This window comes from Oreochromis aureus, linkage group 2, assembly GCF_013358895.1.
Source record: "Oreochromis aureus strain Israel breed Guangdong linkage group 2, ZZ_aureus, whole genome shotgun sequence".
In the NCBI taxonomy this organism is placed as follows: Eukaryota; Metazoa; Chordata; class Actinopteri; order Cichliformes; family Cichlidae; genus Oreochromis; species Oreochromis aureus.
In genome coordinates, this window is record NC_052943.1 from 15,172,851 (window position 1) to 15,197,438 (window position 24,588).

The 24,588-nt window shown below is 40.6% G+C and overlaps 2 protein-coding genes and 1 long non-coding RNA gene across 3 annotated transcripts; 1 reads left to right on the forward strand and 2 right to left on the reverse strand.

Moving 5' to 3' along the window:
- Positions 1-652: 652 nt before the first annotated feature.
- On the forward strand, positions 653-2,107 carry map1lc3cl (microtubule-associated protein 1 light chain 3 gamma, like). The gene is made up of 4 exons (XM_031736480.2): positions 653-799; positions 894-949; positions 1,039-1,145; positions 1,327-2,107. Exons 1-4 carry the CDS (start codon positions 742-744, stop codon positions 1,514-1,516), a joined length of 411 nt encoding a protein of 136 aa, XP_031592340.1. The 5' UTR covers positions 653-741; the 3' UTR covers positions 1,517-2,107.
- Positions 2,108-5,966: 3,859 nt separating this feature from the next.
- On the reverse strand, positions 5,967-20,536 carry ehd1a (EH-domain containing 1a). The gene is made up of 6 exons (XM_031751562.2): positions 19,750-20,536; positions 14,758-14,855; positions 9,899-10,140; positions 9,015-9,185; positions 7,511-7,675; positions 5,967-7,143 (listed from the first exon to the last, which is right to left on the reverse strand). The coding sequence occupies exons 1-6, from the start codon at positions 20,136-20,138 to the stop codon at positions 6,613-6,615; spliced, it is 1,596 nt and encodes a 531-aa protein (XP_031607422.1). The 5' UTR covers positions 20,139-20,536; the 3' UTR covers positions 5,967-6,612.
- Positions 20,537-22,651: 2,115 nt separating this feature from the next.
- On the reverse strand, positions 22,652-24,322 carry LOC120442515. The gene is made up of 2 exons (XR_005614748.1): positions 24,154-24,322; positions 22,652-23,546 (listed from the first exon to the last, which is right to left on the reverse strand). It is a non-coding gene; the product is annotated as an uncharacterized LOC120442515 (long non-coding RNA).
- Positions 24,323-24,588: the final 266 nt, after the last annotated feature.

Sequence of the window (24,588 nt, forward strand, 5' to 3'; positions counted from 1 at the left end):
TAAATGGCTCTGTGTGCATATGTGTGAAACACACACAGCACTTAATAATAAGGAAACCTTTGGAGCTTATAGATGCTGCAGACATGAGTAACACAGTACTTCCTGTCATTAGAACCACACAGGGTCAAGTCGCAGTCATCACTGGTGCTGGCTATTGTCAGTCAAAGGTAAAAGTTTAGCTTAACATGGGTTAAATGTTCTAAAGATGGCCGTGTTGTCCTGCATCAGACACTAAGTGAAAGGATTCAAGTTTGGCTCATCTAGTGTTGTGAGAAATGAGGCACCAGGTTTTTGAGTGTGACAGTTTGGGATGTCCAGCCTTGTTTAGGAACCTCTGCTTCTCTTCGAGGCGGACCTCCTTCGTTACACTGTGTTCTTCACATCTTGTCCTCCTCTGTGTACGTGACAGCAGCACCGAAGTCACGAGCCGACGTGAGAACACTCAGAGACATAACCAGTATGTGTGAATCTGTTCTGAAGAGGACGCACATCACTCACACACACATGCACATACACAGCTCTGCATCCATACACACTTCTCCCCAGGACGAGGAGTGTGTCCTTGTTTGCTGGTGTCACATTTCGACTCCTCCCAGCCCACGCACCCTATAAAACACCAGTGGTCACCTCAGCTCGTCGGGGTTTGCTTACTTCCACCCGAGGGGACTCTGTTGTTAGCTGGGGCGAGACAGCCTCCATCACCACCGGCCTCTGCGAAACACTCAACAAAACCAAGCACACATGGCTCCTTTTGAGAAATCTGTGGAAACGGTGCCCTTCAAGCAGAGGAAATGCCTCGGTAGGACAATTTGGTTGACCTTTCACTGAGTGGATGCTGTTTTTAAAGCATGTGTGTAAAATATGGTCCTCAAATTATTTCTTTTTTTCTCTAGCAACAAGAAAAAATGAAGTGTGCAGCATTCGGTCTAAATTCCCCAACAAGCTGCCTGTAAGTTGATTCAGACTAAGATGTTTTAAAGACATAATGGATGCATGTTGTTGAACTTCCTGTTAAAGCAGGTGTGTTTTCGCTTTTAGGTAATTGTCGAACGTTACATCCGTGAAAGGACCCTCCCCCTGTTGGACAAAACAAAGTTCCTGGTTCCGTATGAGCTCACCTTGGGTCAGTTCCTCTGCCTGCTCAGGTACGTCATCTGTGACTCACAGCAGGTTCTTTTGTTCTGATTTTTAAAGCCCTTTTCTTCTCTTTTCTTCTCCTGCAAGTTGTCAGATTTGTCATTCTTCTCCATGCCTCTGCCTCCCTCACATTCTGTCTTCCTTTGTCCTAAAAATCTCAGTCTGCCTCTCCAACTGTCTCCCCTCCAGGAATAAAATCGCTCTGGACTCCACCCAGGCTCTGTTTCTCCTGGTGGCGGAGAAGAGCATGTCGTGCATGTCTTCCAACATGGGGGAGGTGTACACCCGCTACAGAGATGCTGACGGCTTCCTGTATATCACCTATGCCTCTCAGGAAATGTTCGGAGCTCCTCTGCAAGCAGCCAGGCGGCCCTGCTGAGCCTGAAAAGTGATAAAATGAACTGATTTGTGACCAGTGGAGACACCACACAACCAAACCTGGGGAAAAAAGGACAAACTGAGCCAAAGCAAGACTGTTCCTCGCCCCAAAGAGCACATCTGTCTACCTCATGAAACATCCCTGGACTTAAAGTCATAACACGAGTCTGTGGTCAAGACTCAGATTTGGTTTCGGGTAAAAGGACTAATTATATTTAAGGGTTTCTATTTAAAGATATTCAGTATATAAAGCTATTTTTTTTAATTAAGAAAAAATGTAAGAAATTTTTAAATTTGAATGTTTGGTGTGTCTCTTTAAACATTAAAAAAATGTCTTTCTGTTGAGTTTCAGTTCAGATAAACCAGCATTTGTGTTTGTGGCAGCACTTTCCTCCCCCTCCACCAGACAAAATCAGGTTAAACATCGTAACTTCTAAACACTTATATGAAATCTTTCTTATGCCCATCCTCATCTTCCCTCAAGAATGTGAAACTGTCCAGAAAATATTGTCATTATAGGAAATACTGAAGAACTCCTGGAGTTACATTTGAAGCTGCTCTGTGTTCTTAATTCACCAAAAAATAAAATTTTGTCCCAATAAATTATTGGCCTCCTGTGATATTTTCTACATAGATTATAATAAAAAAAATATATTTTAAATAAGGAGAAATCATCTGGAAGAACATGATTTATTGAGATAGAGAAATTAATGCATTTGGCAGTTAGACTCCGATGACCCATCATGGCAGAACAATCCCAGTGGTGATCAGATATAGAACAGGAGTCTAGGTGCTGGTGAAGATTAAGACTGAGGCTTGGATGAAGCGCTCACTGAATTGTCTGCTAGGTGGAGATGGGTTACACGAATGAGTCTGAAAGGGAGAATGACAGAGAGCACAGATTTAAACAATGCAAAGTGGATACTGATTGGCTCTAAGAAGGTGAGCAAGAAGATAATTGGACTAGAGTAATGATGACAGTATTGAGATTGACTGTATTGGAAAGCAAAGCAGCCTAAAACCCAGGAAGGCAGGCAAATGAGTGATTGCAGATCTTCCTTTCTGAACTCATGCATAAGCTTTGTAACATTTTTAAGGTGCTGAGTAAGATGGGAGGCTTATAGTTGAAATTACAGATCTGGTTCATTTTGATGGCAAGAAAGACAAGTGAAGATTTCATTCTTTTACCTTTAGAAGTTTTTCGGATATCTTTGTTTAAAGATTGAATTCAGTGTGCAGAAAAAAAAGTAGGCATGAAAGTCAGATTGTTTTTCAAAACGATACATCTTAAAAAGTGTTCGATATATGAGGTTTATTCCACAGGTCATTAAGAATGTTCAAACTACACTAATGCTGACTTGACTTATATAAGATGAGTATTTAATAGCTGCACATCTTAAAGTTTGTACTCACACATAGGCTACAGGTGCTTCATTCCAAGTGGCGCTCCACATGACTGTGTTACATAAGCCTGACCCAGTCAGCTCACTGCTGGGGTCAGCATGTCAGAGGGTTGACGTGGAGTGAAAGAGAGAGTCAGGGGCATGGCTGGAATACAGATGAAAAACAAAGAAGCAGTAGCAGAAAACAGTGGAAGGCAAGGAAGGAAGAGGCGAAAAGGGTGACGTCCTGACAGAGGAAGGCAGGAAGAAGGAAACAATGTAAAGGAGAGATATACAGTGTGGAAGGGTGGCTATCCAAACACACAGTGTACAGAGGCACAGGGATGCAGAGCCAAACTGCTTCCCTCTTCACACCAGCGTGGGCATTCCAGCAGCTTTCTGTCAGTAAATTATCATACCTGCACAGGAGGAACTCTGGAGCTGCTGCCAGCTGGAAATGATCTGCTTGAGCCGGGGAGGATCCCGACTTTTCAAGGGGAAGTAAATGTTTTTGGCTCCATTTTATTTAAAATTAAAAGAACACCAGAAGCAAAGGAGCTTCAGTAAATTCCAATATTTTCATAGTAACTGGAATCTGTTATCTTTCTAAATTGCATTTCTTTTCTATTTTAAAGGTGGCCACGAATGATGCTTTATGTTAAATTTTAGGAATCTCTTGGTATCTCTGATTGGCAGTGTAATCCAGTCACGTTTCTTAACTAATTATTTCTTTCCGATTTTATAAGTTATAATTTTTTCCTCTCTTTGCATCCGTTTAATGACTAGACTCTTTATCCTGGTATAATTGGGTTAGTGATGCAGTGGCTGAAATTCAGGGTCAGTGGTTTTTACAACAGTTGTCGGCTTGTTTTTGTTGCCTATTCAACATTTTTGGGGCAGAGAACAAAAAGAAATCCATCTTAAGAGAGTTTTTACCGCTTTTGTTTTTTCTTTAATGGGACACAACGAACAAGCAACCACTTTTGGTTAAATCCATTTTGTTTGCAGACACAGTGACACAACCAACAGTACAAATATCAGGTAATAAAGTTGTGCATCCTTAAAATTTGCAGCTTATGTCCATAAGTAGGTGGACAAAAAGAACCCATGGACATCGCCAGATGCTGTCTTCATGGTTAAGATGATGTGGCCTTTCCTGCTTTCAGTTTTGTTTTGAATAGCTGTTTTGAATAGCTGAAAAGCACGCTCTGTTGACCTGAGAACAGGTGACTCACTGGGCCACTGAAAAACATATGATCAGTTTTGCAGCATTTGGCTGAATCTGAGCCAAATGCCTGCACACTTTACAGTTGATCCTTTTACTTCTATCAGCAGTCACATCATTAATAAACAACATGACCTGGTTCCACTGAGCGCCCATGTCATAACACTGCCTCCATCATGTTTGACAGATGGCATGGTATGCTTTAGATCACAAGCCTTTTTTCTTCCCACTGTTCTGGACCAAGTTTATCTCTTATCTGTTCATTTACCTTGTTGTAAAATCCTTGACAATGATATTCCTACCTCATAATGAGTGTTTTTGAATGCAATCATGCACTTTAATTGTCTTTTGTGGTCTTTTGGTGGTGCTGAGCAGCCCGGTGCTGTCACACCTTTTACACATGTACTAGATTAAAGTTAGTGTTCTCTCCCTGATTGGTTTATTTGGGTTTTCAGCTTAATGATGGTGTACCTTATTTACATTTTTAGTAGCTGTTCACTGTTTAGTTCCAGTGAACAGCTACTAAATCCAAGATCAACACTTTGAATCAAATCCAGGTCTTTAATCTGGTTAATTTGAAAGGACAAAAACTACTCAATCTGAACCTGGGCGCCATGTATAAAAATGTCCTTAATGGTTAATGCATTTCTGAATTAAAGCTAAAAGCCTTTTTATGGGCCTAACTGTGTGACTTAAGTTAAAGGTGTAACAATGCAAAAAGCAATACATTTTTACCATTCAATATAGTAAACCATTCACATCAAGCATCAATAAGTAAACAACCTAGAGATGGGATGGTTATAATTATTCGGGGCACTAAAAATATCAAGAATGCAGATAAGAAAGAATTAAGACAGAGCAGACCTGTTTATGTAGTTATTAGGAGCTGCACAATGTTTACTGTCACCATCAGGCATGTGCTGGAAGGGCGTGGGAAAGTAGAATTGCTTACAACTGGTCGAAACACAGCACCTGTAATAACTCAGGAAGACACAAGAGAGCGCCTCTGGACTCTGTATCAGAGGAGAACTATCATGTATCTTATGCTGGCTGACAACTTACTGAGTCACTGTGCAGCGTTTCAGAGTAATTTTAAGATAAGATGGAAACACACCACCATGAGTGTAATGGCGTGTTTAAGGAGGTAAACTGATTCTCTCAACTGATATTCAGTTACATAAAATGATCAGATGAGACCGATGAATCTGCCATTTGGAAAATATGCAAACAAACATGATGAGACGTGCAGTGTATGAGGATGTGTTTGTGCATTTCTTGGAATTGCATAAGTCATCTTTTTGCATTTCCCTTTACAAACACGGAGAAAATAGCCGATACATACAGGCCTGACAAGTATGATTTTATACTTCAGTTGCTTGTTTTGACATCTGACATCTACATTAGGCCTGCTCAGGTTATATAATTGTGCAGATTTATAAGGCGAATAAAAGTGTATTTTATTTCCAGGCTCACTGAAGAGGGTTTCCTGTCTTTCTGTTTACAATTTGTGCTCGTCTCTGAGCCCGGACTGAGTTTTTGTAAATCGTCCCCACGTGTCGTGTAAGAGCTCCAGAGAACGTAAGCATGTCTGCCTTCGCCACAGTTTTCAATTTGCCCTTGAAAACGTGCAGGCAGAAGCCACTTTCATGGCTAAACTACCTTATATGTCCTCCCGAGCCCCCTGCTTTGACTGTCTAGCCTACAGAGGGCAGAAGAGCACACTGAACCAATTTAAATTAATACATTAAAAATTCTCTGGATGACCTTTGGATGACCCCTGGGTGACACAGTCCTTGACATAACCTTTGGTAACAAAAAACTACTACAAATTTAAAGCACCAAACTATGAATCAGTTAAGATTTATTTAGCATATTTATTTTAAATGCGTTTCTCCATTTTATTAAGTAGCTTTCTTCTGACAAACCACTGTTAAATGTGACAGCAATATTAAATACAAATCCACTTAACCTTTTGAATGGTACAAGCATTCCTTTTTATTTATCTGGCAAAATAATAAAAAAGGAAGCTTCTGGAAAGAGTCAAAGTTAACAGTGAGGAAATACAAAAATAGAGATAAAGCACATCTAACAGCTGTTTTGATTAATTTCCTTTCTCTTTCCCAATTGGAAAAAAACCTAGATTTCTTTGGATCAACATATAACTATATGAAGTGTATATTTGTAAGACATCTTTTACACAGGATGCATAAATCCATGTTCCGCCTCATCGTGTGACCTCCAGCTATCCATCAGCTCAGTAATTGTCCTTCTATCAGTCTGCAAATCAAACCCCTTTCCCACCATTTATTTCACACACACTAAACATTATCCCCAGATTCACACAGATGGCCCTGCCCTCCCTCCCACCCAACCCCCAGATACCCTCCAGTCTCTCTCTGGTGAAAAATACCCCAGGTGCTGCTGTTCTTTCTTGAAGTTAGACACTGCCTGGAGAGCCCTGTGTTGACATCAATGATCTGCAGGGTGCATCTAGGCCTCCACCGTCCCACGCTTGGACGGGGGCACCAGGTGTTCTGGCAGCGTGGGAGGCAGCTCGTGGCCCTCCAGCTTTACCTTGATCAGGTGGTTGGCCAAGGCAAACTCCTCGTCGTCGAGGAAGCCATCTTTATCCACATCTGCCAGCTTCCAGATCTTTCCCAGGACTGTGTTGGGCAGCTTGGACTTTACCAACTCCTTCTTGGCGGCAGCGCCGGACACTTTGCCGTTGATGGGAGAGAGGGTGTAGAAGATCTCATCGTACGTGGGCTTGTCGCGACCCACCACCCACTCCAGCTCGTCAATGCCTTCGCTGGCACCCTCACCGTAACCGTGGCCAAAGGGACCACTCATGGTTCCCTCAAAAGCTCCACCCTTGACGGTCTGGCTGGGCATGGTGGCCTCTTCCTGGCGGACCATTGCCATGAGACGTGCGATGTCATTGGCGAGCATGTCCTCCACCGCCTCAAGCAGTTTGGGTTTGAGTGAGGCAAACTTGGTGAAGTCCTGACCGTTTAGCAGCTCCTGAGGGAATGAAGGTGGTTGAGAGAAAACAGGAATTGGTGATAGAAATAGATCAGTCTTCAATGGCTACCAATGGGAGTAACATACAAGAAGCAGGATTTCCTGACAAACCAGGAAAAATAAATCTCATCTCCGTCCTGGCCCATCCTGGAGGGCAAGAGCAGGAAAGAAGGGCAAAGATGTGAAGAGTAAAGGTTGGAAGGTCATTCTACTCTGAACAGCCTGTTTCTAACACTTTATATAACACTCCAAAAATAGAGTTGTGTTTTCATCAGATCTGTAACTCAAGATAGCACTTCAGTTTTGTCAGGGAAGTGCTTCAGTTCTTTCTAGATTTAGACTTTTTTTTTCCCTTTTTAAATCTTACCTGCATTTTGTCGAGTTTGGGGAAGTCTCCGGGTGAGATCTGGTGCTCCTTTTCTATCTTGTGGTAGATTTCCCCCAGGTTGGCAATCAACTCCTTCTTTTTGGTGTCCTTTCCAAAGACACTCGGCATCTCCTTTTTCAGAGAGCTGATAATGTAAGCTTGCACCTGAATGCATAACAGAAAAAACAGAAATTCTTAGCACTTACTGGACTTCTGCATTAAACATTTCGGAGTTACAACATCTGAATTTTGGACTTTTCAATCAGGCAGAAGCGCAAATGAAGGGAACTAGATTTAAAATGGATGTCTGCAGTGTATTTTTAAATTTCAGATATATACATATTGACTAAAAGCAGAAATAAATTAACCCTGTGCTATAATTTGTATTAGTCATTTTAAAACTGACATATGTTCAAACATATCACTGGGCTGACATCTGCTTGTGGTGACTTTAGACACGAAACACTAAGCTGCATAAAACAGGGTGGTGATTGTTTGTTTTTTGGTTTCACCCTATTAGTGACATAAGACAGGGGCTTAAAAAAAAAAAAAAAAAAAAAACATACAGTGTGAAAATATGACCACATAAATTAAACTCTAAAAAGATCTTCATGGTCAGTGTAGCAGCCGAGTCTAAGAATGGTAATCTGTGACAGAAATATCTATTTTATAAAAAAAAAAAAAAATCAACTTTTTTTTTTTTTAACTTTTTGGTTTCTTCAAAAATATACAATTCAATGAAAAATGCCATCAAAAAGTAAGAAGATAGGACGGGTCTAAGGAACATGTAACAACACAGCAACACATACCACATCGAGACAGAACACAGTGACGTGTATTTCCAGGGTAAATAAATGCATATAAAATTGTTTTCTGACATCGCAGGCTTTCTTGCAAAAGTGGTCAGTGCTGTTTTGTTTTATTTATTTATGTTTTATTTACCGTATGTATTTTTAAATTTACCATTTATGAAAATATGACTTCAAAAAAAGTATACTGGTACTATCAAGGGTTTGTGGGGTTTTTTAGCAGTTTATGATGTGAATGCTACAAAGCTTAGTTTATACTATTACAGTGTTATTTGTCACCTGTGCCCCAGATGTAATGTCACCACTCACATGTGGTGAGCTTGGTTATTTCATGCAGACGCACACCTAACTCTGGTTATGTGCACTGAGCTCACTATGTGCAAAGAGCTGCAGACTGAACTCTAAGCTTGTCTATAAACACTCCTATGATCCATCGGTGAGTAAACACTGGATTATCACACACCACAGAACTAGTGTTGTTGTATAGCACTGAATTTTTTAATGTATTTCTCCTTTATAACCAATCCTATCACTACTTCAAAGGTGAACCTGTGCTGTTTCTCTAAGTATCAATGCCTATCCTTTAAAGGAAAATACAGAATAGGTGTTACTCAAGCACCAGTATAAAAGACTGTGGTGCTTTGTGCAATAATTATTGCATCGGGCCAAAGGGTTTAATTTTTCTTAATACTGACCTTGGCGAGACGTGCTCGCTTGATGAGGTCATTAAGTTTGCGTAGAGCTGCGTTGCGTGGCAGCGACTGAATATCCACGAAAAGGTCCTGCTCCTCCGCCTCAAACAACTTCCTGTTGTCTGGGACCAACAAGGGCTGGGCCCAGAATGACCCAATGTACACACGCACCACCTAGAATAAAGGTTCTCCAAGTTAATATCCATTCATCTCCACCAGGTTACACTTTACAGCTCACACCCACAGCAGGGAATTCTCTCACAGGCCACATATGTGACATTGTTCTCATGGTTTTATAAACAGAAGTAAAACATTTATATACTCCAACACAATAGAAACAAGAAAAGATTGTAAGACTGAGTTAATCAAGAGTACATTTTTAAAAATGTGACTGACTTGTAGTGTTAATCCTTCAAACAGGATATGAACTACAGATCAAAGTCAATGAGTAATTATCTGCATGCTCCAAAGGTTTCCCTGGGATCACTTTATGAATATGGCTCTGGATCAAACATTAACTCAGTAGTCAGGTGGAAAAATCACAAGTGCTTATGTCACGTGATATCAGCTAGGACATGGGATTTGACATGGATGGTATTTTATCCGTGTTTCACTTTCATTAAGGAGTTTTTTTTCTTAAGTTCCTTGGTAAAGTGAGAACTTGATAACGTTGGAAAAGCTATCCAACCTTCGCCCGGAGCTTGGCTTTCACTCTGAAACAGTAACATCCTTTGTTTGCTCCACATGTGTCTAACACTTGATTACTACCAACTAAAAAGCAAAATAATTCTCGCAGCGTTACAAATCTTCAGTCAAAAACAGAATTGTAAAAAACAACAACAAAAAAAGCAAAAACAACAAAAGGGCTTTTTTTTCCTCCTTCCCACCTCAGGGGTATTGATGATTTTACCCAAAGACCACATCAGCGCTCCATAGACCCTCATCAGCTGCTGGGTGCTGATCTGGTCTGCCTTGTTGAGCACCACCCGCATTTTGTCCTCGTGGTTCTTGAGAGCGCGGATCACCTCGGAGAACTCATCAGAGATATCCAGCTTGTGGGCATCAAACAGGAGGATGATGCGATCCACGCGTTCAGCAAACCACTCGAGCACAGCGGCAAAGTCGTACCCTGGAGAGAGTAAAGAAAAGGTTTTTAAACATCTTTAAATATATTAAATGTCTCATTACTGGGGTTCTTAACTGGACTGTTACCCCAGCTCTAAACTTTTTGTCTACAATAAGGTCAGAACAACAGTAATATTTGTTGGTGTGTATGCTGCTTGAAATCAAGTTTCCCAAACAGATGATCCATTACTATTAAAACAAAAGACAGTACATGTTAAATTCATCCATAATACAAATTATTATAGTGTCATGCTGTTAGCATATGGGGAGTGATAATGAACTGTCATGGCTAGATAAGCTCACAGTGACACAAATAACAGGCTACATTGTCCTGGGTATCAGTGTGGACTATTATGGTGCACAATGGTGTGGCAGCCATCTGACCTGAAAGAAACTCCAATAACTTCAATAACTGGACTCTACTTTGACTATACGTGTAATAAATATGTGTAATGTTTAGATAAAGGATTTCAAGAGGCAGGTCTCTTTCCTCTGATTACTGATTAACTGGCTTTACTGAGACAGAGAGAGAGCGGTATAAAGGTAAGTTTAAACCACAGTCCCTTTGGATAACCTGAAGCATGACATGTTTTTTCCTGGCCTGCAGCAGGCCGTGGGAGGTTGACAATGCAAAGCCTGTTACTTTTTCTGACATAACCTAGTACTTCTGACCCTTTAAAAACAAAAATTGAACCATCAATGTAACAAAAAACATTTTTAAAATTGTGTTGCAACATTGGAGGGTGGGTGACTCCTGTGGAGCTGGCGAAAAACTTTTTTTTTTGTTGGGGGTGGGTGGGAGGTTTAAGCCTCAGGAATAAAATGACCTCTGGACAGAGCAGACTCTGCAACGTGCCTTAGAGAAACCAAGCAACGAAAGATCAACAGAAAGCCACATACTTGATATAAGGTGTTAAACTGAAAATGCTATACACTGTAACATCTTAAAAAAAGTGACTAGCTTGACCATAATGTGCACTACACACATTTCTATAACCGCCTGAGCACAGAAACTTACTGTACCATTCACTTCCTTTAGTTATTTGAGAAACTCAGGGCTGAGTCAGATTGCATAAATTGGCTTTTTCCCCCCCCCTGAGTTTTCCTTTGCTTCAAGGACCTGAGGACGTAGGAGCGAAGAGAGTAGTGGTTTTCATTAGTGTGTGCATTCTTTTCTGAGCCGTTGAGGCAGTCGCTCTAAAAGCTCATCGCGCCAGCTGCACAATTGACGGCAGATCTGCAGCTCATGCATTCCAACATGGCTGGCTTTTGTCCCTGTCCAAATACATGTATACAAAAGAGCAACGGAGAGATACGGTCGAAAGAGCGACTCTGTGATAGAGACATGAAGAGGGAGACATGGAGATAAAAAGAGAATAAAGAGGGAACACAGAGAGAGTAAAAGTGAAAGTAAAATGGCAACGTCCGGATGAATATAGCAGATGGATACTGGAAAATTAGTTCATGCTTGTAACATGTGAAAGTAAAGGGGCATAAAGGGGGAATGCTTTCAGTTAAGGATCCCAGTGGGAGCCAGCTGAGGATATTTGTTCATTCCATCTTAAGTCTGTTTTTAAACGCACATGTCAGGGAATCAGAGAGGCAGCTGCTCAAGACCGACTTAGTTAGAACACATAGCATTAACAAGTGCTGTGTCTGTACTATTCGCACAGACATGCAGGGATAGAGCCATGCGCTCATGACTTCATGGCTTCAAAATCATGTGCCTCTTAGACAGAGAGCAGATGATTGGAAAAAACCCCAAGCATATTTTCATTCAGAATTCTGGGAAAGTCGAAGGACTAGTTTGGAATTCGGGAAACAGAATTCCATATCACAGCAGCTATAAAACAACAGATAGGACTTAGCATAAAGTTGTGCGATATGCCAAGGTCTGTTAAACAAAAGGCCAACAGAAACAACCAGCTTTAAACATCTGTTTGCTGCACATTTACTTCACAGCAAGGAAGTATATTTCCAGAAAGTGACATCCTCTTCTTCAGAATAATCCTTAAGTGTTATTTTTTTATCTCTTAATAGGGGCAGGCTCAGCCTTTTTTTTAAAAAAAAAAAAAAATGTATTTACAATCTGCTTACGTGGACCTATTATGCTCACTTCCAGCTCCAGATGTTTATTCTTAGACTCTAGTAGACTTTTGCATGAGTCACAGTTTAGTTCAGTTCATTTATGCAGGTCATTGGTGCAAGCCCTCAGTTCATCCATTTCCTGAAACAAACTGTTTTTACTCTCTCTCTTTAAGACATCCCTCTTCTGATTGCCTGCCTTGCAAAGGTTTGAACAGCAGGTGGGTGGGGATCTTATGGTCACAGAAGGAGACTGGTGTCTGAGGTGACCACATTAGGAACATCCCCTCTCTATGGCAATATAAAGAGCCAAGAGCAAGGGGGGGAAAAAAAAAAAAAACAAAAAACCCACACTGCCTGAGATTTTGGCATACAGGGATTACTTTTCATTGTATATTCTTGTATAATGACAATAAAAAAAAGCTTATCTTACTTGCACTTCTTGCTGACTGTTTCAGTCCTTTGCTATGTTTAACAGGAGCTCTCACCAATGTAAGAGCACATACATGACAGAAAAAATGGGCAACAAGTCCCCTCTAATTTTGCTAAATAGGATTAAAATATCATTGTCAATTCATCAGCACTGATTGTCAGAAAACACACCCCCTAGTTCCAGTTTTACTATAGCTTTTGCCACTTCATAGTTTGCTAAGGAACAAGCACTGAACCACACATGCTGACCTAATCAAAAATAAACACAGTCCAAGTGTTATGCAATAAAAAAAAGCATCATATACATATAAATCGATTTCACGGTTCCTGATTTTTTTCCTGAAAACTTTTGTAATTTCGAAGTTCTGTCAACAGCCTGGACATTTGAAATTGTGCAATGCGGATCTACGCTACAAACTAGAGACGTTTGACACACACACACACACACACACACACTTAGCAATCTGTGGAAACCTGAAATAATATCATAGCTTCCTGTAGGCCTGGTACAAAACAAATCTGCCATTATTCTGGGTGAGTCGTACATAACCGTCAAAGTTGAGCAGCACAATCCAATCAGTTGTGTTTATATATATGACACAGTTAGTACAGTATGTCTGCAGTACCGTATTGTATTCATGTTTATACAGAAACAGAGGAGAGGATAATGTCTGTAAGACAATGTGTATGCAGAGGACGGTCTCTTTGAGAGCAAGAATGTAGGAGTATGTGCTGTATGTATAAAGCTGTTTAAGGTATGAAACATCAGATTTAGCCTCCTCGTGTCTTTAGTCAGGGTCACTTTTCTGTGTGCCAAATCTGTTTATTCATACTCAGATGTGCACATTTTTCCCTTTACTACTTTCCGTTTCTAGGTCTACAGTTGCTTGTCTGGCCTTGTCAGTTTCTCTGGCCTTTCCCTTGGTGGGGGTGGGGGACTATAACTACAGGCTAATTACATAATCAGTTTTTCTTTATTTAGCTTAATAGTCTTCTTTTTCTCCATTTCTTCATATAGTGCCTCACAGGAAACAACTGCGATAAAGAGCAGCCTGTGAAGAAGCTGCCGAACACAGGCGGTGGTGGATAAGGGGAGGGCAGTCTTGGGAAACTCTGCTATGTTTGCCATTTTACTCCACTTCCTGTCTCTGGGGTGTACAGAAAACTTGTGCTTATATATGTGCTTCCTCTCAAACACACAGAGCAGGTGGGGGGAAAAAAAGAAGAAGCTATGTTTTTGTTTGTAAGATCATCAAAAGTTACAAGAAAAGTGTGTATGTGGCAATTCTGAAATGACCCTGCAGGTCGAAGCATTGCTGAAGCATGCAGATAAAAATATAAATTGATTCATTTCCACAGAGTACAGGGAAATGATCCAGATATGTAGTGATAAATAGTAGATAGGAAACAGAAAGGGTAAATCAAGTTTAAAAAGTAGTAATAAAGCAAATAAAAATAGGAAGAATGGTAATGCAGGAGGCACATTTTCATACCTTTTTAGGTCTGATTAGAAAACAAGAAGGATTTAAATGCCATCTAGTACAATTATTCCCTACTATATCTTTTTATTCCTGGAGCTTTGCTTAAAATAGTCCTTATTTATATTATGCCAGGCCTTGGTCTTGGGCCTCAGCTCTGTTTTAGCTCCTCTCCCTTTCAGACAATTTCTCATTGGTCACCCCAACTTTGCAAACAAGAAAGAGCTACAGAGAATGAAAAGTGCTATGTGGCCTCTTGGCACTGTCACGCTGTTGAGGTCTCCATCAGATTTATATAACCCGTTTGGTTAGGCATTGACCTAGAGGTGTTAAAGGAGCTAAATACAGGTTTGACAGCACAGTGAGCCAAACTGCTGCAGTAAATCTGCAGTGCATTTGCTAAACAGAGAGAGGCTTGGGGAAAGGAGGGCATGTTTGTTGTTTCAACATTTCTTTTTCAGAAGTGAAGTTGTCACTTCCTGTGGTTTTATGTTTGCATACATGCAATCCTTTCTGACTGTGCTTGTTTCTGGGTTCTGAGCAGTGGGTGTGGTATGGTAGAGTTTTAAGAACATGAAACAAGGTGTATGTGAAAGGTGGGAAAACTGGATGTATGTGAGGCAGACCTCTGCTTATCCTCTGCTTCTCCCCTGACAGGATTCCAGGAGTATCAATGATGCTGATGCTCTCCAGGACGGGGTTAGGCATCTGGGCACACATGAACCTGCCAAGGAGGTAGAGAGGGGGAGGAGGGGGTGAGAGACACAGAAGCACAGAGAGAGGGGAGAAAAAGAAAGTGAAAGAGAGCATTATTAAAGAGAGAGGGAGAGATTGGATCAAGAATAACAGGCACAGGGGTGTAAAAGGAGAGAGGGATACAAAACTGGTTAGGTGAGACTGCTTACATAGAACTCCTATGAACAGACATTAATCTTGAACTTTGTAGCAACAACCTCAAGCATAAGATAATGTTCTTTCTTGTTGGAAGAGACCTGAAGCTAATATAAGTACAGTACATGTGAGTGAAATTCTTGTGTGCGAGCTTCACAAGCAACAGAGTTGTGCAAAAATACAATAACGTAAAACAAGCAAAATATAAAAATTACTTTTTAGATTAGCCATTTTTATATTTTGCTTGTTTTACGTTATTGTATTTTTGCACAACTCTGTTGCTTGTGAAGCTCGCACACAAGAATTTCACTCACATGTACTGTACCAGTGTACTTGCACATGTGACGTGACAATAAAAGTGATTTGATTTGATTTGATATAAAATAGGAGTTGGTTAACAGGACAAAGCTGGGGTTCAGAGGACAGCTACAATCTTATTTTACAAATCCTCGATGTCTTAAGGTAAACTAAAAATTTACATTTCTGAAACAGTTATTCTACATCTGCCCTTCCAATGTTCAACTAACCATTTGGTTTATAAACTGTGTGATTATTGTAAAAGACTGCTACCAACTGCTGCTTTTAACACACTTGATTCAATATTTTTAAGATGAAATGAATGGACATGTGACATTTTTTGCTTGAAAACTTGCTTATTATCAATAATGGCTTATCAAAGCAGTAATTTCTTTTTGTCGTTCAACAAGCTGATTAGTTTGGCTCTAGTTTGGATGTTTTGCCCTCAACAACAGTGAGGCAACATAATTATACAGTCAGATCCTCCAAACGGCGTGACAGGCATGCTTTTAGGTCAGCACTGATGTAAGAATATTTAATAAGGGAAACATATGAACAATACATGATAAGCCATAAATTATATGCCTTAGTCATTCCCAGTGCAACATAATTCACTTCACAATACTCTCATCAAGCTGGGACACTGGGGTTTAAATTTTAAAGCGAGTGTGAGCCCTTAAACAGAAATGAAGCCAAGAAATACAAACACAGACAGATAAAAGCATGAAAGTAGATGACTGCTTTTGCATACATCCCCATTGTCCCACTCAGGACAAAGAAGGGGATTGTTAAGACACCACACACTCAGGAGTACTACTTCTCACACTCTGCTGCCCTTTCAGTCAAACTGAACTGATACTCACAACATGAGCTCAGAAGCAGCAGGTCATAAGACTGGGGGAAAAAAAAAAAAAAAATCGTGCTTTTACATTCCTGCTGTGACCGCACTGAGAGCGACACACACACACACACACACACACACACACACACACACACACACACACACACACACACACACACACACACACACACACACACACACACACACACACACACACACACACACACACACACACACACACACACACACGAGAAAACCCTAACACACACACACACACACACACACACACACACGAGAAAACCCTAACAAATCGGGGAAAGGAAAAATCCACAAAGAGCAACTCAAAGAAATATAAGAATAGGGCTTCCTGCATAGAGGCCCTGTGTATTAATGTTACAATAATAAACTACAAAAAGATAACAAACGTGCAGGTTTTTCACTCTCTCGCTCTTAAAGCTGATGGCACGTGATTCCCAATAGGAATTTTGGCTGAGCTTTTCCATTTCAGCCATCTATCCAAACATTTTTCCACATAGAGCTAGCAGAAAAAAAAAATGTTCCAATGAACTTGAGCTGGAATTCTTTGAAACGGAGGGCCCAAGGGGATGAGGGGGGACTGTGCATGAGCATATCAGAGATCCTTCAGTTTTTCACTATATCTTCAGAAAGTGGGAAACGCACCACGGTGTAAAAGACATCAAGCCTATGCTGTGATTGCAAATCTGGCTCCAACTAATGACCTCCTGACCTATGACCTTCCCTCACATCGTAACCTCAACTTCCCTGAGAGAAGAGGAAACGGGGTGTCCATCACTACTGCTGGAGATGTGAACAGCAAGGTTATAACTGTGTGACTTTTCCTTCTTCCTGTGAAGTCTTGCCTCATGTTGGTGAATAAATCATTTTACTACACACATCTACACAGGTCTTCATGCTAACCTCTGTATAAGAGTGTACATGTGTCAGCCGCTATCAGAACAAAGTGCAGAGTCAGCACCCTGGCCTTGAGGAGTACAGGACGGAGCAGGATAATGTGGGCCGGGGTGGGCCAGTGCGGAACTTGAGCTCTGCTGACTCTGATTTTACTGACTAAACATTTACAGAAAGCACTGACATACACTGAGGGCCTCTGACTGCAGTTGAATTTAACATAAAGGGGAAGAAGAGCTAAAACATTTGCATGCTCATCTAGGTGTAAAAGAAACTGGGTTACTTTTGTGGAAACACTCAGAACAGTATCACTGCACAAACAATCAAAGGTCAACCACAATTCAATAAAAATTTTTTTTTTTTTTTTTTTTTTTGAACCACCAAAATTGGGAAGCTACCTACTATTTTGGGCTTACAAAACCCAAGCGAAAGCTCTGCGTTTGACAATCACATGACTGATTTCTGTTTACTCACTTCATAAATAACTGCTTATACCGAGAGCCTGGTATTTAAAGCCTAATCTGCAGTTTGAATGACTATAGTTAAGAGCTATTAAGAGAAGCTGCCCCGACAGTCTCATTCAGTCTAAGTCTTTGGGTCAATGTGACCCTTGATATTACCTACCTAGCTGAAGACCAGGCTAAATTCTTTGACTTCCTGAGAGGAAAATGGAAAACTGGCCTCAGAAGTATGGTTCAGAAGTCAGCCTGGTTCTAAATGTTTATCTACATCCAGTTCTTCGTGGAATATTTGAATCAATTTATCAACTTGCAGGCCACTTCTTGGCTAAATGCCACGTGAGCTGTTTAAACAGTTCATACACCTGCTATTGTCTTACCCACATATCCTGTTGTGTGTGATCACATGAGCTCTAAACCAGCATATGCCCACTCATGTCTGCGTATGCCTCTGAGACAGATGCACACTGAAGTGAAAGACCACCACAAGTCCCACAGTACCGCAGGACTGTTTCCAGCAGTTTGGCAAATGATGCTACAATGGACAATAGCTTTTGTTCAAATCTTATCTGTCTTCCCTTCAAGTCAGTAATAAAGCCATAGAGGTGACCTATGAAGTCTTAGAGTCCCCTACTCTTACTTCACATTTTCAAGTTTAAGTGATGACACTTGGCAAAGGTTTGACACTCATGCGAGATAAACCAAACACTCTACATAAATAAAGGAAGGGCTGTCATGAGATAATGGGAAATTAGTCCAGCTAGGGAAGTGTCAAGTTGAGTGTTTGCGCTACCCTACACCCAGATAATACCCTGAAACTAATAACAGAACAAGTATTATAACTGTCCCAGAGTTTTTCAGTTGTGCATTATTTGTTAATCCCACTCAGGGTGCGACTCAGGCAGAGAAGGGAGGCATATCCACATCCTCTACAGGAAATGACATAATCAACAATCAGATGTTTGACATATGATGTCAAATTCCCGCCCCCACTAAAAGCCCCCCAGCACCTAGGAGACTGGACTCAGATGTTTTAAGAAATGTCACACTGGCTCTGGCTCACTGCACATTGCTTGTGCAGTTTCACTTGCACTCTGAGCTGGGAGGAGCATGTACTCAATGAAACACTCGAAGATTTAAGCTGTCCTTGGCTCTCTCTGGGTTTGAAAGAATACCCTAGAATCAGTTTTCTATGCCATTTATTTACTTCTATTCTGCTGTTTTTGATTATTTCTGCATTCTTGCCATAGTTAAATTGCATTAACTGGTAAAAGACCCACAAGGGGAATACTTCTGAGTCATCTGAGTGTTTGCTGGGGGACATTTTTGTTGGATTAGGACATGAGCTGAGTAACAAATATAAATGTGATTAATAATACTTTGGGAGTGGCTGTGGAGGTTTCCCCATAATCTCTTCATTATCTAGATCATGGACTAGAATTAACCAACTCCACATAAGCCAGCCTAGTAGTGCCAAAAAGTATGTTACAATAGTCAAAATTGATAACCACGCCTTTAATCCTTTGTGATAGGACTATACAAGGCCTGCTCACAGGTAGCGGATGAGGGAGTTGGTTTACCATACCAAAGGACATGAAAGTTATGGCTTCATGATCTGAGGACAGGACAAGGTCAGCATGCTGCCTAGCAATATAACCTTCAACTATTTCTAGGTTCAAGAGGCCACACTGGTGAGACAGGGAGAAAATGGTCAGCCAAGAGTGACTCTGCCAGGCGAAGAAGATCATTTGATTGGTAGCATAAGATACAAAGCGAAAGGGAAAGGCTAGTGGGAAAAGGTGTTGGAAAGCACCTTCCAACCCTTTGCTTTTTATACAAGCTACATCTGTCATCTATTGACACAAAACACCAGCAATTCTTTTAAGATGATGAAAGAGGTAAAACCCTCACAGTCTTGGCTCATTTTAAAAGATTGTGCAACAGCATAATGTGAGAATGTACCTTCAAACGAGTCATACATGTGAGAACATGTAGCAATGCCTTTAAAATCAGGGCTGCTGTGTTATTATGACAGTTTCTCAACACACAACAGCACTAAAGTGAGAGTTCGAGTCAGCCCCATTCATTTCATTCACAGAGTAATGAAATGACCTCCACCTCCGGAGGTGGAGGTAGGGGTGGGAGTCATATAATTTGTCATATTCTCTTTGATAGAATGGAGTCCCGTTCACTGGCTTTACCTGTTGAGAAATGCGTTGCCAAAGGCGTTGAGCTTGCGGAAGGGCTTCTTGGGATCGACAACCAGGGCATTACCCGGTATCACCCCCTCCTGTTCCCCGTGCATCACCGCGATGAAAGAGTCTGTTGTCGGCTCCGGGCCAATCCGCATACCGGGGAAGTCCTGCTCCATGAGGTGCCGGATAAACGTGGTCTTCCCGGTGGAGTACTGGCCGACCAGGAGAACCATGGGCTTGTTATCAAAGTCGGCATCTTCGAGGGCTGGGGAGTGGAAGTCGTGGAATCGATACGTGTCCTCTAGCGGGAACAGTTTGGTCCGGTAAAGCCGCCGCAGTCCCTCCGACACGTTCTGAAACAGCTCGGGATCCTTCTTCAAGTTTTTCCTGAACATGGTTGCTTCTTTTCGCCTACTTAACGCGAGGGTTTCAGTCTCCCCTTTAATAAGTATCGAATTTAGAGGTGTGGGTGCTCACACCGCCGAGAGAGTAGCTGCCTGCTGGTAAAAAGCTACGGACTGGGCGAGGCTGAAGTTTTTGTCCCCACCCTCCTCTTTGCTAGCTAGCCACGCAACTGCGAAGTCAGTCATTCAAGGAGGACTCCTTTTTCACTGGACGTTATCTAACGTGGCACGACACGACACGACACGCCACCATAAACACTAAGCTGCGGTCAGATAGATGCAGTCAATTGCTGCTTAAATGTCAGACAGCAAAACCGTTTATTGGCTTGCCAGCCGACTAGCCACCTGCTGACAGTTGGTGAACAGCCGAAGAGGACTTATACCGGAAACAGACTACCACTACAGTCTGTATTTCACAATAAAAGCCTCTGTACTTCATAACCCATATGAAAACTTTGATGAAAGCATGTATTCATTCATTTGTTCATATATATGAACCTGTGAATGTTTTATTTCACAATAAAAGCCTCTGCATGAAAAGTTCATACACATACAGTAGTGTGAAAACGCGCTTACCATCTTCCTGATTTCCAGTTTTTTTGTATGTTTGTCATGGTTAAATGTTTCAGTTATTATTAATTAGGAAAAAATCCAAACAAAAACGTAAACAAATAAACAAAGAGAGTGTAGTGGCAGTTATTTCAATATATAGAAAAAGCATATCATATGAATGTGGAGGGAATGTCTACTAATTAATATTAGGGAAATGGGTATAAATAGTAGAATGTTCCGATGGATTAAGGACTTCTTAACAGACAGACAAATACAAGTAAGGGAGGGTTTAGCAGAAAATTGAACACCACAAAGGAGCATTGTGAGCAGACTATTTTTTTTTAATGTTGCTAAATTATTTGTTTAAGGATGTAGAGGGTGGAATTGGGTTATCACTTTTTGCAGATGATGAGGCAATGTGGAGAACAGGAAGAAATTTAAAATTTATTATACAGAAGCTACGGGGAGCAGAAGTGGAAAAATGATCGCATAACTGGGGGGTTTAAATATTCGGTTGATAAGACTAAGATAATGTTTTTTACAAGGAAAAGAATTAGTAATGAAATGAAGCTCAGACTATATGGGTAAGAGTTAGAAAGGGTAAAACAATTTAAGTTTTGTGGGTTGTAGTGTGATGAAAGGATGACATGGGATGCACATATTCAAAAGATGGTGGATAAATGCAAAAAGGTGTTAAATATAATGAGGTGCTTAGTTAAAAGTGACAGGGGAACAGGCAGAACTTCCTTGAAAGCCATATAAGCTGAATTAATCGGGGCATAATAAGGCAGAAAATAAAGGAAAAGTGGCAAAAACAATGGGACATATGAAAACATAGAACAGGTTTTAGTGCATTGTGAAATATGAATCCCAAATCCCAAATCAAATAGCACAAATCTCAGAGATGAAAAAGTCCCATATTTCCAGAAAACACAACCCCCCACAGATTTTTTAAGATTCGAGTCATGTCTTCTCAAGAAACACTTTCACTTTGCAAGGGTGCAACAAAGTCATCTCCAAAGGCAACACAAACAGCGAGTCCCACATCCCCCTGCATACAGGCTGGAGAGCTAGTGTAACAGTCTAGAACATGGCTCTATCACAACTTGTTTTAAATATACAGTCCCCCTTCACAGCAACAGCCACAACAGACAGATTTTACACAAAGAAAATGCCAAATACCCAATAATCCATACTAGGAGCATGCAATTAGCCAGAGAGAGAGAGAGTATGAAGAACTGCCTTTAAACAGGAGGCGACTCTGAGGCTTAGCAATGCTGGGTGAAATCCATATGCTTATAACTGCAGTGTCACCAGACAACCTCTCTATTCTCTAATATTGTTCTACTATGCTAAACATTTTCTTAGTGTCCCGATGCCACTATGAAAGTGTATTATGCTGAATGTGTTACTGTTATGCATGTATTCATTCATTTGTTCATATGTATGAACCAGTGAAGCTTCCAATAACATTTACTATGAATTAATATTCACTATATTGTGTTTATGTGTAGTGTTTGTAGTGGAATTAGTGTTACTTATAATTTGAAATGACTACATCAAATTGCAAACAGTGAATTAGTTTTGGTTTGACTTTTCTTATTAATGATTGTGTTCTCAGGCTGAGTTGTGAATATTTTTTTACTCTGTTTTCAGTTTGTTGAGCTGAAAAAGATCTTGTTACAATATCTTCCTGTAAACACTTACAGGGCTTACAGGAAGAACCCCCAAAAGATCATTTTCTTTGTAAGGGACCTTTGTGTCTATCACCATCACTGACTGGTGTCAGGGAAAGTCCCATATCCTTCTGACTATTTACTAGAAAGGATGCTTTTGTATTCACTTTTACTTTTGGTTTTGATTTCAGAAAGCTACACGAAGTCAAGCCATACAAATCTTAATCTTTGTGTTTTATGCATGAAAAAGTCTTATAAAGAAGCAGAAACTTCAACTGATTTCACAAGAATTGTTTAATTTATTGCAGCCTTCACATAAATCACCACGAAAACTAAACTAAACAGAGAAACAAGAAACCGAAAGCGTTGCCGTTCATGAGCTACAGAGAGTCCCAGCAGTGTTTGCATGACAAGAGGTGTCCCTCCACAGATAACAGCAGCTCCACTGGAAGCCACAGTTTTTCCATATGGAGATGCTGTTACAGCTGGTGAGACCCAGAGAAAAACACAGCTGAGAGCACCAAGCCAGACCACAGCATTGGATGTACACTTATTCTGTTGGCATCTTCTATTTCAGTGTTTTCCCTGTCGTATATTCAGTTGACAAAACTGAATATAACCAAAACTTACCTTAAACAACTCCTCTGAGCTTTCCTATTTTTGTGGAACTACCACTACAGTCTGTATTGTTTGCATAAGGGAGGTGGGGGTGGCAGCATCATGGTCCACTTTTAAATCATATGAATTAATGCTGCCCTCTTTTGGTCATCTGTTTCTGACTACATGAACTTAAATCATTTTTATTACACATGATACTTCAACTCTCATGTCACAATACCACCCACACCCAATAAAGACTTAGTATCATCCACTATTTTATCTTCTAATCTTGGCTTTTACTACCTCTAAGATTACATGTGTCCCTTCTGATGCCAATAAAAATCAGGCTCATTCCCTCCAAGAACACGTGCTCCTAGAAATTAACAGTGGTTGCAGTAACCCTAGTAAAACAAAAGATCTATTGTCCTATTTCTTTTTATATTAGGTGTTGAAATGATCTTTAACACAAGTGGTAAACAGGAGCGAGCATCATTTTCTTGTGTCTAGCTCATCTTCTTCCCAGAATCTCGCTGAATATCCTCGCTGAACTTTGACCTTTAATCCTCTCCTTCTGTAAAAAAGAAAAAAAACCCACAGAGAACCATAAAGCAATATAAGGGCAGACTGGAGAGAACTTCACCCTATTGTCTCCTTCGACTTTGGCCGCCCTGCTATATATTGTTAACAGATAATTCCATTATGAAGGGTCATTAGCGTCTTCAGATAATGTGCACCAAGAGGCCGAGCACGGAAACTAGAACAAACTCGGTCTGGACAGAGAAAGGTGACGTCAGGAAATCAAATAGCACATATTAAACCAACAGAGTTAGAACCTGCAGAAACTGAAATGTATTCATACTATAATCATTTTTATCTGAACAGGTACAATATCGTCTTTGTTACTGAAATGACACCAAACATCTTTGTAAATTACACACACGTTCACACAGAACTTGTTTGCTTTTGAAGGCACTTGAATTCATTATAAATGAATCATCTAATTTCCTTAAAAAATCCTTTGTGATCAACTGTTCTCATTTTAACATAGATACAAATACATATTACAGGATTTGTCCTACAGTGTGCAAGTAGATTAGATGCATGGTGAAATAAACTGGTCTTGTTAATCTCCTGAGTTAGTTTGCTTTCTAGAACGCAAAAGAAAAGTTAATACTTACCCAGTAAAAGCTGCAGGCAAAGCTTCTTCAGTTATTAATTGTGAAAGGAAAACACAAGACAAGTGAAACCCAGATTAAAAAAAGAACAAAATATAAGTGTGAGGGGCAAAAAAAGACAAACGAATAAATAGTAAATAAGAGCGTTTAAAAAACAAGACACCCAGCATTGAGCGGAGTCTCTGAGTAATGGTAGGCTCGTGAATGAGGGCTGCTTAAGACTACGTGGGGGAGAGAAAAATTAATCATTACACTTACTGTAAATATGTAACAAACCCAACCTGCACATAAAAGTCAGCAAATTGCATTGTGTTTGAACACCCACGGAGACACACAGATGAGATGAAATCATACATGCAGCAGAGCAACCAATAAGATCATCTGACCTTCCCATCAGGCCTCCCCCACCCCTAATCACCAGTGGACATAATTCCTCTG